Source organism: Eretmochelys imbricata, chromosome 10 (assembly GCF_965152235.1).
Source record: "Eretmochelys imbricata isolate rEreImb1 chromosome 10, rEreImb1.hap1, whole genome shotgun sequence".
Classification (NCBI taxonomy): domain Eukaryota; kingdom Metazoa; phylum Chordata; order Testudines; family Cheloniidae; genus Eretmochelys; species Eretmochelys imbricata.
The window spans coordinates 7,211,272-7,225,979 of NC_135581.1; the positions used below are offsets into that span (position 1 = coordinate 7,211,272).

A 14,708-nucleotide genomic window follows, 5' to 3' on the forward strand; every position below is an offset into this window, starting at 1 on the left:
TTTGTTAGTCTCTAAGGTGCCACAAGTCCTTTTCTTTTTACTTATAAAATGGTCATTAATATTTCCCTACGTGCAAGGACAGATGCACAGAAGACTGCAAGGTGCTCATATATTATGGGAATGGGGATCATATAAGCCCCTAAGACACATCACTCCATAGAGCAGGGGTGGGCAAACTTTTTGGCCTGATGGCCACATCTGGGTATAGAAATTGTATGCCTGGCCATGAATGCTCACAAAATTGGGGTTGGGGTGCAAGGGGAGTGAGGGCTCCACCTGGGAGTGCAGGCTCTGGGATGGGGATGAGGGGTTTGGGGTGCAGGAGGGTGCTCCATGCTGGGATCGAGGGGTTCAGAGGGCAGGAGGGGGCTCAGGGCTGGGGCATGGGGAACAGGGGGAGTTAGGACTCCAGTTGGGGTGCAGGCTCTGGGGTAGGGCTGGGATGCAGGAGGGTGCTCCAGGCTGGGATTGAGGGGTTTGGAGGGTGGGAAGGGAATCAGGGCTGGGGCAGGGGGTTGCGGCACTGGAATGGGTCAGGGGTGCAGACTTCAGGCAGCGCTTACCTCAAGCGGCTCCCAGAAGTAGCGGCACGTCCCCTCTCCGGCTCCTAAGCGGAGGTGTAGCCAGGCGGCTCCGTGCACTGCCCCATCCGCAGGCACCGCCCCTGCAGCTCCTGGCCAATGGGACCTGCAGGGGTAGCTCCTACGCGTAGGAGCCGGAGTGGGGCCATGCCACTGCTTCCAGAAGCCGTGCGGAGCAGCCCCAGACCCTGCTCCCCAGCAGGAACTTAAAGGCCAGATTAAAACAGCTGGAGGGCCGGATCCAGCCCACTGGCCGTAGTTTGCCCATCTCTGCCATAGAGTATTCCCAGACAATCAACCTGCCGGGCCAGGAGACAACCTTTCCCTTTCAACCTAAAGCAGGACATACTGCAGATGCATATAGTACTTCCTTACGTTTCTCTGAGCTACAACGAGCGGCAGATTAGTATCTTGCCCCCTACCACACACACATTGATGTTAGCCATCTCTCATTTTATGTTTCCCCCAGCTCCCAAAATCCAATGCTCCCACCTCTCAAACCGCCTCCCACTGGGAGCTGAAGATTTGGTTTATTACGAGCCATCAGCAGCAAACACACTTTATTTTTATCTCATGCTCCAGCTGCTCCGAGCTCTTCCCTTGCACGGGTGTGCTCTTTTTGGATGGGTTTCCACAGACCAATTAAGTGAGCTAGGTATGGCAGGTGCACGGCTGTTTAACAGACATCTGCATGTCTCACCCTGGTTTAATTACTCAAATCTCAGATCACTGTCCTGGGATAACTAGGAACTCAGGAAGCAGCCAATGGGTGGGGTCTGCTGCCTCATTTCCAGCTACAGAATTCCTTACAGAAGCTAATTAATTAGCTCTTCCCCATTTTCCTACAGACACCAGATTCCCAGCCCACCCTGTTTGGAAGATGAGTTCATGGCAGCCACTCAGATGGCTATTCCCCCCTCCAGCCAGAGGAACAATAATGATAGGGAGGGAACATCAGCTGCATCTGGTACTGAACTCAGACATCAAGGCAGGAGACAGGGCTGCTACATTAAATTCCTGGCCCTGTCACAGATCTGTACATGACCTGAGGAGGGTGCGTGGACCTGTTTGGCCCTCTGAGTGGCGATGGTGTTTCCTCAGCTGGAGGAAGCTAGAGTGCTTTGAAGCCCTCCAACCAGGAGGAACTATGAACATTCCAATTAATAAAGAACTTGTCGAGGCCAAGCACGCAGTTGGGATTGTCCCCACCCGGCTGGCCATTCCCATCTGGCCAGGGATTCGTCATTGTCAGAGGGCCAGCGGGTCAGATTTTCTGTGCTGTCAGCCAGCTTGCAAACAGTCCTCTCGTTCCATTTTTCTCAATCTTTTTGATACCTGGGACCTGTTTGCTGCCTTCCTAAACGGTGTCAGGGAGATCTCAGGAAGCAGCGCCGGTCCACAGCCTGGTCATTGAGAAACACTGCTCTAGTTGGTCATTGAGCCACTAAGGGGACGCAACACTGAACCAAGGGTACAATACTTTGTGCATCTTTCTAGGGAGCTTAGGAAGAACCATCAGGAGGGCTAAATATTCGAGCACTTTACACATCTGGAGAATACCGCAGCACCAGGACAATCCATGACAAGTCTGGAGAGAGCTTACCAAAGCTCACAGGCCCATCCTGCTCAAGCAGATCCAGTTCTCACTGTACTTGTCACCACGACACCCAAGGAGAGTCCGATTATAACTACTCCAAATATTACAGCAGGAGTCGAAGGAGGGGGGCCCTCACGCCTGTAATTAGCATGGCCTCCCCCATTCCCCTTGTCTGGTTTCATACAAAGCCTTTCAGGGAAAGAGCTATTTCCTCTTGTCTGGTTGCATTCCACAGTTTGTGTTCCTCTGCCTAGTTCTGTTCTCGAACCATTCTTTGTGGTCGCTTTTACAGCCAACAACTGACAAACTAGAGTCTTGGCACAGGGCTGCTGCCATCACCAGGCCCCACTTGGACAAGATGCAGTGCATTCTTCTGGTCAGGAGTTACCCATCTGCTTGAAAACGAGGCATTGCATTTCTAGCTGCTTTGGAGCTGGGTTACTTTGAAAGAGGATCTTCAGAAATTCATAACTGGCCAGAACAATCATATCTCCCCTTGGAAAAGAGACAGCTAAGGGGAGATATGATTGAGGTCTATAAAATCATGACTGGTGTAGAGAAAGTAGATACTGTAACTACTTCTCATAACACAAGAACTAGGGGGTCACCGAATGAAATTAATAGGCAGCAGGTTTAAAACAAACAAAAGGAAGTATTTCTTCACACAATGCACAGTCAAGCTGTGGAACTCCTTACCAGAGGATGTTGTGAAGGCCAAGACCATAATAGGGTTCAAAAAAGAACTAGATAAAATCATGGAGGAGAGAGTCCATCAATGGCTATTAGCCAGGATGGGCAGGAATGGTGTCCCTAGCCTCTGTTTGCCAGAAGCTGGGAATGGGTGACAGGGGATGGATCACTTGATGACTACCTGTTCTGTTCACTCCCCCGGGGCACCTGGCATTGGTCACTGTCAGAAGACAGGATACTGGACTAGATGGACCCTTGCTCTGACCCAGTAGGGCCATTCTTATGGGTTTTTTTAACAATTTTTCAGAACCAGAACGGAGAGGAAGAGACAATAAGTTCTGACAACAGATCCCTTTAAAGTACCTGCTTACAAGTGGCCATCACTCCATCCTCAAGACATTCCTTCTTCCATGACCCACGCACCATTCTCTAGACTAGCGAGTGCACCAGGATGAGCGGCCACCTCAGAGTCATGCCGACCCTTTTCATTCTGTTGCCATTTAACAGGATAAAGAGCTAGTTCCCCATAGTCAGCCCTCCTTTAGAGGAGCACCATTGCTGATTAAGCCATCTGGAATATAGGTTCAAAAATATAGCAGAAAATAGCTATAGGGCTCAAGTCACTTGCTCCTCACCCCGGTGTGATGGAACGACACTGGGGAGTCAGATTACATCACTCATGACTTTGTGGGAGCACGGCCATGAGTATGACCTAGGGCAACAAGAAGGACCAAAGCAGATCAATAGGTCCGATGGGAGGGAGGTGAGCTCCCGTCTCATCAATGACAAGCTAGAGGATCTACAACCCCCCCCGCCCCCGATACCACACACACTGAGACACCCAGTGCCACCAACTCCCTCCCCAGGTGTTGGCATCTCTAGTTTTACTGAGCCCAAGCTCTGGTGAGTTACAGATTTCCGGGAGCTGTCAAGCACCCCGAGGGGACTGAGCTGGTCTTGTGTTTTGACGAGGCTAAAAGAGTTGAGCCACTGGGCCGTGCAGAAACACAGCTTCTTTGGGAAGATCACTGGTCCTACAGCTGGAACCAGGATCTGTCACTGCCCGTGAGATGCTCTTCTCCCCACGGATCAGGGGCCCACCCCCCAACTGGTATTGGAAGGGTAGGTCTGCAGTCAGACAACTCTGCACTTCTCGGAGACAGCGAGAGGAAGAGGAGAGCTGTAGGCATGGTGCATGCGAGTGCCAGCAAGGAGCCGTGGGTGCCAGCGGAACGGCTGTCAGAGGTACCTGCCACTCCAGTGCCCGGTCTCGTGCACGGGCTGCCTGAGTTATGCAGCGAGCGCGAGAGTCGGTGACCTCGAGGGATCAGATTCAGAGGCAGCGCATTTTACTTGTTAACTGACAGGTCTCCAGGGTGAAAGGTTAGTGAATTAATCCTGCTACAAGCCTCCACTATTAACACACCCCCTCCCCAACATCTTCCTTCTGCCACTAAATCCACAGAGAGCTTTCAAACTCCTCGTCGGAGCGACAGCTTAATGAGCTATTCTCTATGACCCAAGCCCATATTACAGCACATCCCCTCCCTCCCGGCCACGCCAGACGACGTCCCCAGGAGCTGTATCTGGCACGCAAGCTCTGGGCCTAGTTACAGCAGATACAAGTCAGATTTCAAGCAAGCTGAGAAGGTGGGGGGGGGGGGGAGAGAACGTCTTAATAGAAGTCAGGTGGACGATCCGATCCCGAAGCGCTCAGCGATCAGAACGCAGCTCAGAGCTGCTCCTCAGCAAGTTCCTGCTGCAGCACAGAGACCCCGGCCACGTACAAGTCCTGCACCCACAGCAAGCCCCGCAGAGCAACCTTGCTCTCGTCATGCCTCCCCAGCACAGGACAAAACCACTGCCCAAGCACAGAGTAACCGCCCAGGGACTCAAGAACGGCACCATGCTCCCCCACCCCTGCAGCTTGCAACAGCCTTGAACGTCTCTGGTTGAATACCAAGGTAAAAATCACACCCCCAATCCTGCAAACGCTCCTCCTGAGACGAGCCAGGCAGTAAGCGCTATGACCAGAATCGTCCGCAGGATCAGGTCCCGTGTCACCGATTACAGAGGCCTGCCTATACCACGGGCGAGGCAAATGGCCACACGACACAGGGCCAGCCGCGCTACAGCTGTCTGTACACAGCATGGGTTGAGTCAGCACTTCAGCGTGCATGTGGAACGGGACCACATCAGTGGCCCCCCCTCAGCCAGGGTTGGGAAATATTTAGCCATCTGCTTCCACCAGCCATCCCAGAAGGCGGGCAGGCCCCTGGAAAAGGGGAGGAGACTTACCTTCCTTCGTCAAGCACCTCGAGATCTACTGATCAGCGTTATGTCATAGCTAGGTGGTATTCTGTCCACCGTGGACAGGGCCGGCTGGCGTCCAACGTGTGACGGGGCCATAACATGTTATTAGCCACACGTGCTCCCAACCAGACTATCCATTTGTACTCGTCTCTTACTTGATAGAGAGAGACAAGTTACTCAAAAGTGAAGGAACGTCTCTTTGCCCTGTAGTTTCGCAGAGCAGGCTGCGTTCGGCCTCCTGCAGAGGTGGCATTAAGCCGATGGGAGAGCTTTCTCCTGTGGGCTTAGAGAAGGGGTTCTCAAACTGGGGGTCGGGACCCCTCAGGGGATCGCGAGGTTATTTCATGGCGGGATCGCGAGCAGTCAGCCTCCACCCCAAACCCCGCTTTGCCTCCAGTATTGATAATGGTGTTAAATATATAAACAAGTGTTTTTAATTTATACGGGGGCGGGGGGTTGCAGTCAGAGGCTTGCTGTGTGAAAGGGGTCACCAGTACAAAACTTTGAGGACCACTGGCTTAGAGCATCCTCACAGCAGCGCACCTACACCACTGTATCTTTGTAGCCCTTATTCAAACGGAACAAAGGTCTCCGTGCCCTGCGGTTTCCACAGAGAAAGCCGCATTGGGCCTCCCAACTAGACATGAGCAAGTTGATTTTTCAGTCGGGTGGCAGAATCGAACAAAGTTTTCCTTTGGGTCAAACCCAGCCTGGAACGTTTGGATTTTTCAGCAAACCAAACATTGTTTGGGTTGAGCGAAATGTTTTGTTTGACCCAAAAAAGCCACCACGTCTACCCTTAAAAAAAATTAAACCAATCTACTTCCATTTCTACATACCAGTGTTTCAGAGTGAAAAGTTAAACGTTTGGCTGGCAAAGTATCAAAATGAACTGTTGTGATTTTCTTTTTTTTAATTCAGCCAAAACTATTCAAATTCACAAATAGTTTCAGTTGCCTGGAGCGTTTGGGGGCAAATAAGCTATTTGACTGAAAAGTTTCACCCGACTATTTCCAACCCTTTAAAGCTGCAAGAAGAACAAGAAGAGCAAGAGTGCCCATGCCTAGTTTGCATTTAGCAATAATCCTAATCCAGGCACCCGAGGTCAGCAACACCAATGCGGCTCCGAAGCACAGCGCCTGGGTTTGCTCCAACTGAGCAATTGGCATTTGCCTCAATTACAAGTGAGAGTAACCCTCACGTAGCTCTTCCAGCGCAGCCCCGTTCACGTCCTTGCCTGCACTTCGGGGTCAGCACTGGTGCAGCTGTTCCATGGGCAAAGTTGGAATTATTCCCATCTGCAGCCTTACCATGAATACAAAGGTTCTGTAAACACAAACTGATGTCAGGGCTGTAGGAGGGGATGATATAAACTCACTGATTGTCCAAGCGGTTTAGGATGGGTGCCCGAGCTCGGCCTCAGAGCCATCTGGATTCCTTTACAGATGTCTGCAAGCATTGATGAGTCCAGGCCTCTCTCTCTAATGCTCTGGGCCCAGCCCCGAGAGAAACTTGCCACCGCTGACAGCCCTTCTTCCCTTTTTAAGCCCAGCACTTGCAAGGAGCCTCAGGAAGGAGACAGCCTCAGTGAGGGACAGATCTGGAGGTTGTAACTCTCAGCCAGGATTTTGCAGCCCTTAATCCAGTGACATCCAGTTCAAAACCCTAACCATGAAGTGACCTCCTAGGGTTTGTAGCTTAACCTGCTTGGGGAGGGGACTAATGGGGCTCCATGTACAGGCAATGCAGACATCTGTATCCTCAAGGACTGGTCAAAGTTCAGGACATCACAGACCGTCGGGTGAGTAATTCAGATCCCAATCCTGCAAGGTACAGAGCCCTTGCCTGCTCTTCAGTGGGGATGGAGAGACCATCCCAGCCCACGGGATCAGGCTCTGGACGTGAAGGAGTTAGCATACCAAGAGCCCAACTGCACTGGCCACATGGCTTCTTGTGCACTGCTCTGCCCTGCATTTGACCCACAGCTCTGCCCCTGACCTACAGCATTTCCTGGCTTCTGTAGCAGAAGCTACCCTTTAGGGAGGTCGCTGTGTGCCGGGGACAGGTATCCAGGCCAGACTGGTTTACAGCAGCAGCCAGAACTGTCCCCAGGTCTGCAGAGACAGAGAGGCTGGGCTGACCCATTTCTGACCATGGACAGTGCAGCGTCTAAAGCAACTGGTTAGTATTCCATCCCTGACCACGGTGATCTGGCAGAGACCCTGGCAGATCTAATCCAATCCCTTGCAAATACAAGAGCTAGCATAACCAGTGCACGAGAGATGGCCATTGTGCATCTGTTTACGAAATGTGAATCTATACCATCTCCATGAGCCGCCTGCTGGCATTGGAATTCTATAGCTAGCTCCGGGCAAGCAGCCCATTAAGCCTTCCTATACTAACAGGAACGGATAAAACCAATATCTGCTTACAGCTGTCAGCATGCAGCACCACAAGAGGAGTCCCTATCAGTTCAGACCACGCTCAGCTTCATACTCGCGCTCCCTGTGCTGAACGCCTGCCAGTTATCATGCTGGCCACGCCCTCCCCAGATCAACCAAGCTGGCCACGCTCCTGGCCATTTAGAGACATCCCCACATTCCAGAGCATCACGCAGAGTGGAGCTTCCCCTCTTTCCTGAGCTGCTGTTTACTGCAACTCCCTCCAGATCCTTCATTCAAGGCAGGTGGAAACCCACTGGCAAGTCAATGGGCGTCCAGTATTTTGCTCCTCTGGGGGCAGACCTGAATCTTTCAGGGCTTTGTCCCCAGCCCCACTGGGGAGACCCACATATTAAGGAGGGAGCTTTAGCAAACAGCGGAACAGCCAGCAAATTGGCCACAGGACTCAAGTGCTAGTAACATTCCCAAGCCCAAAACACACAGCTAGCTGGTTTGGGAGACATCTGCATCACTACACCCCTTTGAATCCCGGTCTCCAGTTAGACCTATGGCTGTTCTTGAGCCACCTCTCCAAAGCCGCCTAAATTCACATAGAGCACTAGTGTGCTAAGCCAGTAGTACAACCCCACAGCCTGACATGGGAAGTGTGGGACCACCAAGCACAGAGCGGGTGGCCTGGCCATTTAGGCAGCCAAGCCTCATGGTCTGTGGGTCCCCAGAGCTTGCTTTCTCACATCCCCTATTTCATTAGGCAAGTTATGGCTTCACTTTGGGAACAGATTAACACACCACAAGAGAAGGTGGTCAAAACCCCCACAACCCTACAGGACGAGCCCCAAGACAGCGGTGTTTTATCCCCATTTCAGCCCCACTATGAGCTTTTCAAGGAAAAATCGTCACCACTAAGGTCCAGATCTACTTCCATTATGGGGCAACTGAGAGTCCTGTGAAATATACAGACAACATGCAAGAGCTCTGAGGTCCATGGGAGGTGGACAGAGCTCCAGACCGGGATTCGGGTCCTGGGTTCTATTCCCCAACTCAGCCACTGACCTGCTGTGTGCCAGTGGGCAAGTCATCCCCTTTCCGCTGGCTTCCCCTTTCCACTCGCCCTGCAAGCTCTCTGGGGCCGGGATTGCACACTGGGGCCCGCTCTCTACTTCAGTATTACTGCAATCCACGAGACACCGAAAGACAAGCACTAGGGAACAGAGCAAGGCTGGGAAGAGAAGGCCAGGCAAAGTCATCGGGTCAGAGCTGCCAGGTGTGACCTACAACTCCAGGGCAGCCTAGCAGCAGGCATTCTTCCTTCTTTCCACTGAATGCATCCTATGAAGTGAGCTGTAGCTCACAAAAGCTTATGCTCAAATAAATGTGTTAGTCTCTAAGGGGCCACAAGTCCTCCTATTCTTCCTTCAACTATCCCACAGCCTGTCAAGCCACGAGCACGGATGTTTGCACAAAGCAAGTAGGGCTCCTTCGGCAGGATCATGCCGCGTTCGCTTCCAAGCTAAACAAGTGAGAAAGTGTAACTGACCTCCCTTCCTTTAGTGTGCAAGTGACAGGACGGAAAAAGCATCAACCTTTGATGCTCTTGTTCGGGATGGACTCCCAAGCGAGCGGGGAGATTTTATTTATCTCCATTAAAAAAACCCCAGAACACGCAGCTGTGCCGCGGCGGTGCCGATCGGAAGTGCAGGTGTGTGCAGCACCATGGCAGGGATCACACTCCACTTCCCAGATCGGGGAGCTTGAGGAGCCCCTAAAGCGACCCAGTGAGAGATGCAAAAGCGGAAGTTCAGCCACATTTACAGCATTTCTACAGAGGCGGCTTCTGCCTGCCTCATAAAATGTGTTTGTGGCCAGGAGACCAAGGACCGTGGAGTCCTGTTTGGCCGTAAAGGAAGGAACAAAATGTCAGTAATTTTCAGGGAGAGTACACAGAGCACCGCCTGCTCCTGGGATCCCTGGTCTTCTTCTGTATCACTCCCCCCTGGTCACTTACCAGGTTAATTTAAAGATCCCAGCGGGCTTATTAAGCCTGCACAATAAAGAGACAAAAGTCCAGGATGAAACGGGCTATAAATCAAAGGGACACAGCTCTCCCCCTTCAAAGGGGAAGCGAGCACACAGCTCAGAGGGAATTCGGCATTTTTAAAGCCCCCTTTGCCGAGATGCAATGAGAACTCGCCACAGAGCTTCGCCGCCCAAAGCCCTGCCACTTAGCAGCCTCTGCCCCAGAGTGAAATTCAGGGGCTGATTTCCATTTCAGCTCCATCTCCTCCCCTGCAAAAAGCCCCTGAGCCGGTTTCCAGACCACGTCCGAGGGCAGGAGTAACTGAAAACTAACTGTTCCAAGCCCGAGCCCTCCCCGCCCCAGGCTGGCCTGTTTTGCTGGCAAAACTCGCCCTGTAAATCTGCTGGAGGCCGAGCGCGCCTCGGGCGCCCCGCACCCCCCTATTGTTCCGCGCCAGCGTGCAGGACACATGCAGAGACTGACGCCTGCAAGGGGGGCGCGGGTGGCCCGCGGAAGAGGTGGACAAGTGTGGGGGGGGCCTCAGCTTTTGTCACCAACGCGGTACCGCCCTGCACCCGAAATTCAACGGTGCACACAGGCAAACGGGGGCAAGTTGCGCCCCCGGGCCAGCCTCAAGCAGCCGAGCTCAGCCCCGCAGCGCTGCGAGAAAAACACTCTTGCAACCAACTCCAGCCCCCCCACCCCGGGGCCCGCAGGCAAAGGGGAGGGGGAGAGAAGCGATGACAGACGCCCCGAGGGGGGGGGGAGCAAACACAGCCCCCCAGCGGAGCCCGGCTCAGCCCGGGGAGAGGGCGCGGGAGCGCAGGGCAAGCAGCCCCCGGCCCCGGCATGCGCTGGGCTCCCAGCCAGCCCGACCCCCCGGCAGCCCCCGAGCCACGGCTCAGCGCCCCCCCCACACACACACACACACACCCCGAGCGCCCCCCAACAAGGCGAGGATGGAGGCGCGGGGGCTGCTGGCTGAGGCCCCGCACGGCGGCTCAGGGCACCCCAGGAAGGGCTGGGCGGTGGGGAGGGGGGGGTCCTGCCCCACGCCGCCCCCCCGCCCACCTTGTTGAAGGCGAAGAGATCCAGCTTGAGCTTCTCCCGCTGGGGGTCGTGCCCCTGCCTCCGGAACCGAAACTTCATCATGGTGCCGGGCTGGGCGCTCGCCGCCGGGCTCCCCGCAACGCCAGCCAGGCAGCGGGCTCGCCTGCCCCATGCACCCGGCCGGCCCCGCGCCGCCAGCCCGCAGCCTGGACGCGGCGGGGCTGCGGGGAAGGGGCCGTTCGGGAGGAGGCGGGGGGGGGGGGGTGAGCGACGCCCGGCCGAGCCAATCAGCGACCCCGGGGGGAAGCGAACCAGACAATGGGGGAGAGGCGAAGGCCAGCGGCTCGCGAAGTCCGGCCTCTGCTGGGAGCATGCGCCGGGGCGCGGGGGTGCCTGGGAGATGTAGTTTTCTCTCCCGCAAGCGCCCCAGCTCTGCCAAGTCTTTGGAGTCCCAGCCGGGGCGGGGCCCGATCCTGAGGGGGGCGGCTGGGCACTCCTGCCCTGTGAGTCCTCAGTGAGTTCTCAGCCCTGTCTTAGCCAGTGCCCAGAGAAGAGGTTTGGCAGCCGGACAGTAAAGAAGGTGGATTCTGATCCCCGCCACGCACACACACGCTGCCCAAAGGAAAGGAGGACTTGTGGCACCTTAGAGACTAACCAATTTGTTTGAGCAGAAGCTTTTGTGAGCTACCGCTGATGACCAAGATGTTCAGGGACCCATGCGCTCATTGCTCCTAAACCTCTGATGGCCCAAAGAGTGCGGGGAAAATAAAAGCACTTCGGGGGTGGAGAAAAGGAGCCAGGAAGTGGTATTTACCCCTTCACATAACACGACCAGCAGGGGTCTCCCAATGAAATGAATAGGCAGCAGGTTTAAAACAAACGTAAGGAAGCCCTTCTTCCCGCAACGCACTGTCAACCTGTGGAACTCGTTGCCGGGGGATGTTGTGAAGGCCAAAAGTGTAACTGGGTTCAGAAAAGAATTAGATGCGTTCATGGAAGATCGGTCCATCAGTGGCTATTAGCCAAGATGGTCAGGGACCCATGCGCTGATTACTCCTAAATCTCTGATTGCCAAAAGCTGGGACTGGCCCACTGTGACAGGGGATGGATCATTTGATAATTTGCCCAGTTCTGGTCCTTCCCTCTGAAGCATCTGGCACTGGCTGGCCACTGTCGGAAGACAGGACACTGGGCTAGATGGACCTTTGGTCTGACCCAGTCGGGCTGCTCTTACTCTGGCCTAATCCCGCTCATGTAGCTTTCCTTATCTCACTGAGCTCAGTGTAGCGACTCACATGCTGGACTGTTGGCACGTGGCAGAAACAGGCCTTGCCTTGAACACATCAGCCCCTCCAGCCCCCCAACCCCATCAGGCTCAGGCCTCTTGTCCTCAGCCCCTCCCTAGCTCCTGCACACAGGGCTCCCTCTTCTGTCACTTACACTGAGCATGCTAAGCAGAAGACTGCGACAGTCTGTGCCCGGTTTTCTCAACATTTTTCTTTCTTAGCCCCCTCTCCCCCCCATGCTATAAAACCTCCCTGGCCCACCTGTGCCCCAACACCTGGTTTTCTGCCTACCCAGGAGATTAAAAGCCAGAGCCGGCGTTAGGGGGTTGCAAGCCTTGCAGCCACAGGGGGCCCCACGAAGCTAAGTTGCTTGGGCTTCAGCTTCAGCCCCGCACGGCGGGTCTTGGGCTTCGGCTTTCTGCCCTGGACCCCAGTGAGTCGAAAGCCGGCCTTGCTTTCTGGTTTATTTTGGAGGACCCCCTGAAACCTGCTCTCGGCCCCCCCACCCCCTGTTGAGAACCTCTGGTCTATGCTCTGAAACGCCAGGGTTGCACTCGTACGGTGGCTAAGTTATCACCATAAGCAGTATTATTATACTAAGCAGCCCTTGCCTATATTCGGCAGGGTATTTCTTGCTGCTTTTTGCAACTCCCAATCTTGTACAGAGCTGCAAAAATAAGGGGCGTGCCTTGTAATAAGGGACTGTTGGTGACCTTACCCGAGGGCTAGAAACCTGAGCTTCTCGTGCAGTCACGTCCAGGAACAGGGGCTTTAAGCAAAACCCCAGCTATACTGAGTCTCACAGGAGATGCCAACACTGGTTCTATCCCGGAGCAGTTTGTGGGTTTTGTGTCATGGGTGGTGGCAGGGCTTTGACTGAGCTTGTAAACGCTGCAGAAGAAGGGAGCGCAAAGGAAGGATTGTAGCTTAATCTTCATAAAGGCTCAAGCTCGGCAAAGCATTTTAAGCCCATGCTTAAACCTCTGCTCCTTAAGCAAGTGTTTGCTGACTCAAGGCCACAGGGTTCCGGTGCGTACGTACAGACCAATGCACAGAGCACCGGACTTCTGGAGTTTCTTTCTGTGTTTCAAGCACATGAACAGTGCTCCGAAACCACCTTTGGGTTTTCCCAACCTCTCTAGGCGTCTCCCTGTCCAGATTAGAAATGGGGGCCATGGTGGCAGCTTTTAAAGTATCTCATGCACGCTGGAAGCCTTCATCAGAGACATGCTGATAAAGAAGCCCCTCGCAGGGCATTCTGATGCTGCAGAAGCCGTGCTGCCAACTCTCAGGCTTTTGTCACGAGTCTCGTGGTAATTATTGTCTTCCCTAAAGCCCCAGCTCCTGGACGCAAGTGGAAATGTGGTGACTTCAGCCTTCATTCTGAAAGAAAAAGAAAGTTTCTCGCCCTCCCGGCTGTGGAGAAAGCATCAGAATGTGACCCCCAGGGCACCCTGCAGGCTCAAAAAGCAGCAGGCAAATAAAAAGAACAGCAAATCTAGTACTTCTGCATAATCTCATGACTTCAAAGCCAATCTCAGGATTTTGGGTGCGCCTGACTCACAATTGTTGACCATTTGGGGTTGGCAAACCGCTGCTGGCAAACCGCTGCTGGCAAACCAGTGCAGAGCTGAGCCAAAGAAGCGCCGTGCTATTTGTACCGGCCCGCAGAGTACAGGTCATACACCCGAAGGCACGCTGAAGCAAGCGGGTGGGTGGTGTTGCTTGCACCTTTGGGGCTATTGCACCAGTGCTGGCTGACACAGTGTGGGTAGAGCCTGGTACGGTGTTCCGGGTTCATTCCAAGGCAGCTTGTACAACACCCGCCTCGTGCCGCACAGGGTTTTGCTCTGGTTGTTGTAAAGGGAGATGCGGAAGCTCACTCGTGTGGGTTTGCTTTGATTTGATGTTCCAAACCTCTCTGAAATTGGCACAGCTTGACAGACCTATTTCTCCAGGAAGTGTGTGGGAAGCTGAGGGGGAAAGCACGGAATAAAGCCCTGATCCAAAGCCCTTTGAAACTAACTCATTGACCCTTTGGATCAGACCCTAAATGTGTCAAACTGCAGGCTTCTGGATGGGTCCTGCAAGATGCTGCCTGCTTTCACAGGCCAAAGTGGGGGCTGGGGGTGTTAACACTTTGCAAGATTGCGCCCCATGTTTAGGGAACTGGGTTATTTTGAACTGGAAATAAGGGGGGGGTTCTGATTGCAGTCTCTAAAATCATGTGTGCTATGGACAAAGTGAACAGAGAGGTGTTATTTACCCTTTCCCACACTACAAAAACCAGGGGTCACCTGGTTACATTAATAGGCAGCAGGTTTATTACAAACAAGAAGAAGTATTTCATCACACAAAACACAGTTAACCCGCAGAACTCATTGCTATGGGATGTTGTGATGAACAATAGTATAACTGGTTTCCAAAAAAGAACTTGATAAATTCATGGAGGATAGATCCATCAATGGCTATTAGCCAAGAGATGGTCAGGGATATAACCCCATGCTCAGGGTGACCCTAAATGTCTGACTACCAGAAGCCAGGAGGGGAAGACAGGGTAGATCTCCCCAAAGTACCCTGTTTTATACACTCCTCCTGAAGCTGTGGTACTAGCCTATGTCAGAGACAGGACAGTGGGCTAGATGGATTGTTGGTCTGTCCTAGTAGGGCCTTTCTTATGAAAGGGATAAAAAGAAACATTTGCATGTGGAGCTGTCTCAGGCATCCGGAGCACTACACAATTCCAATTCCCGTCCCTGGGGTCGTTCCATT

General features: G+C 53.6%; 1 protein-coding gene across 1 annotated transcript in view; it reads right to left on the reverse strand.

Annotated features, from left to right (window-relative positions):
* LLGL1 (LLGL scribble cell polarity complex component 1) overlaps positions 1-10,889 on the reverse strand; it is a 72,987-nt gene extending 62,098 nt beyond the window's left edge. Inside the window, exon 1 of the mRNA XM_077827687.1 lies at positions 10,672-10,889. Within this exon, the coding sequence (XP_077683813.1) occupies positions 10,672-10,752 (81 nt within the window). The 5' untranslated portion in view covers positions 10,753-10,889. The remainder of the gene's footprint in view (positions 1-10,671) is intronic.
* Between the last annotated feature and the right edge of the window lie 3,819 nt (positions 10,890-14,708).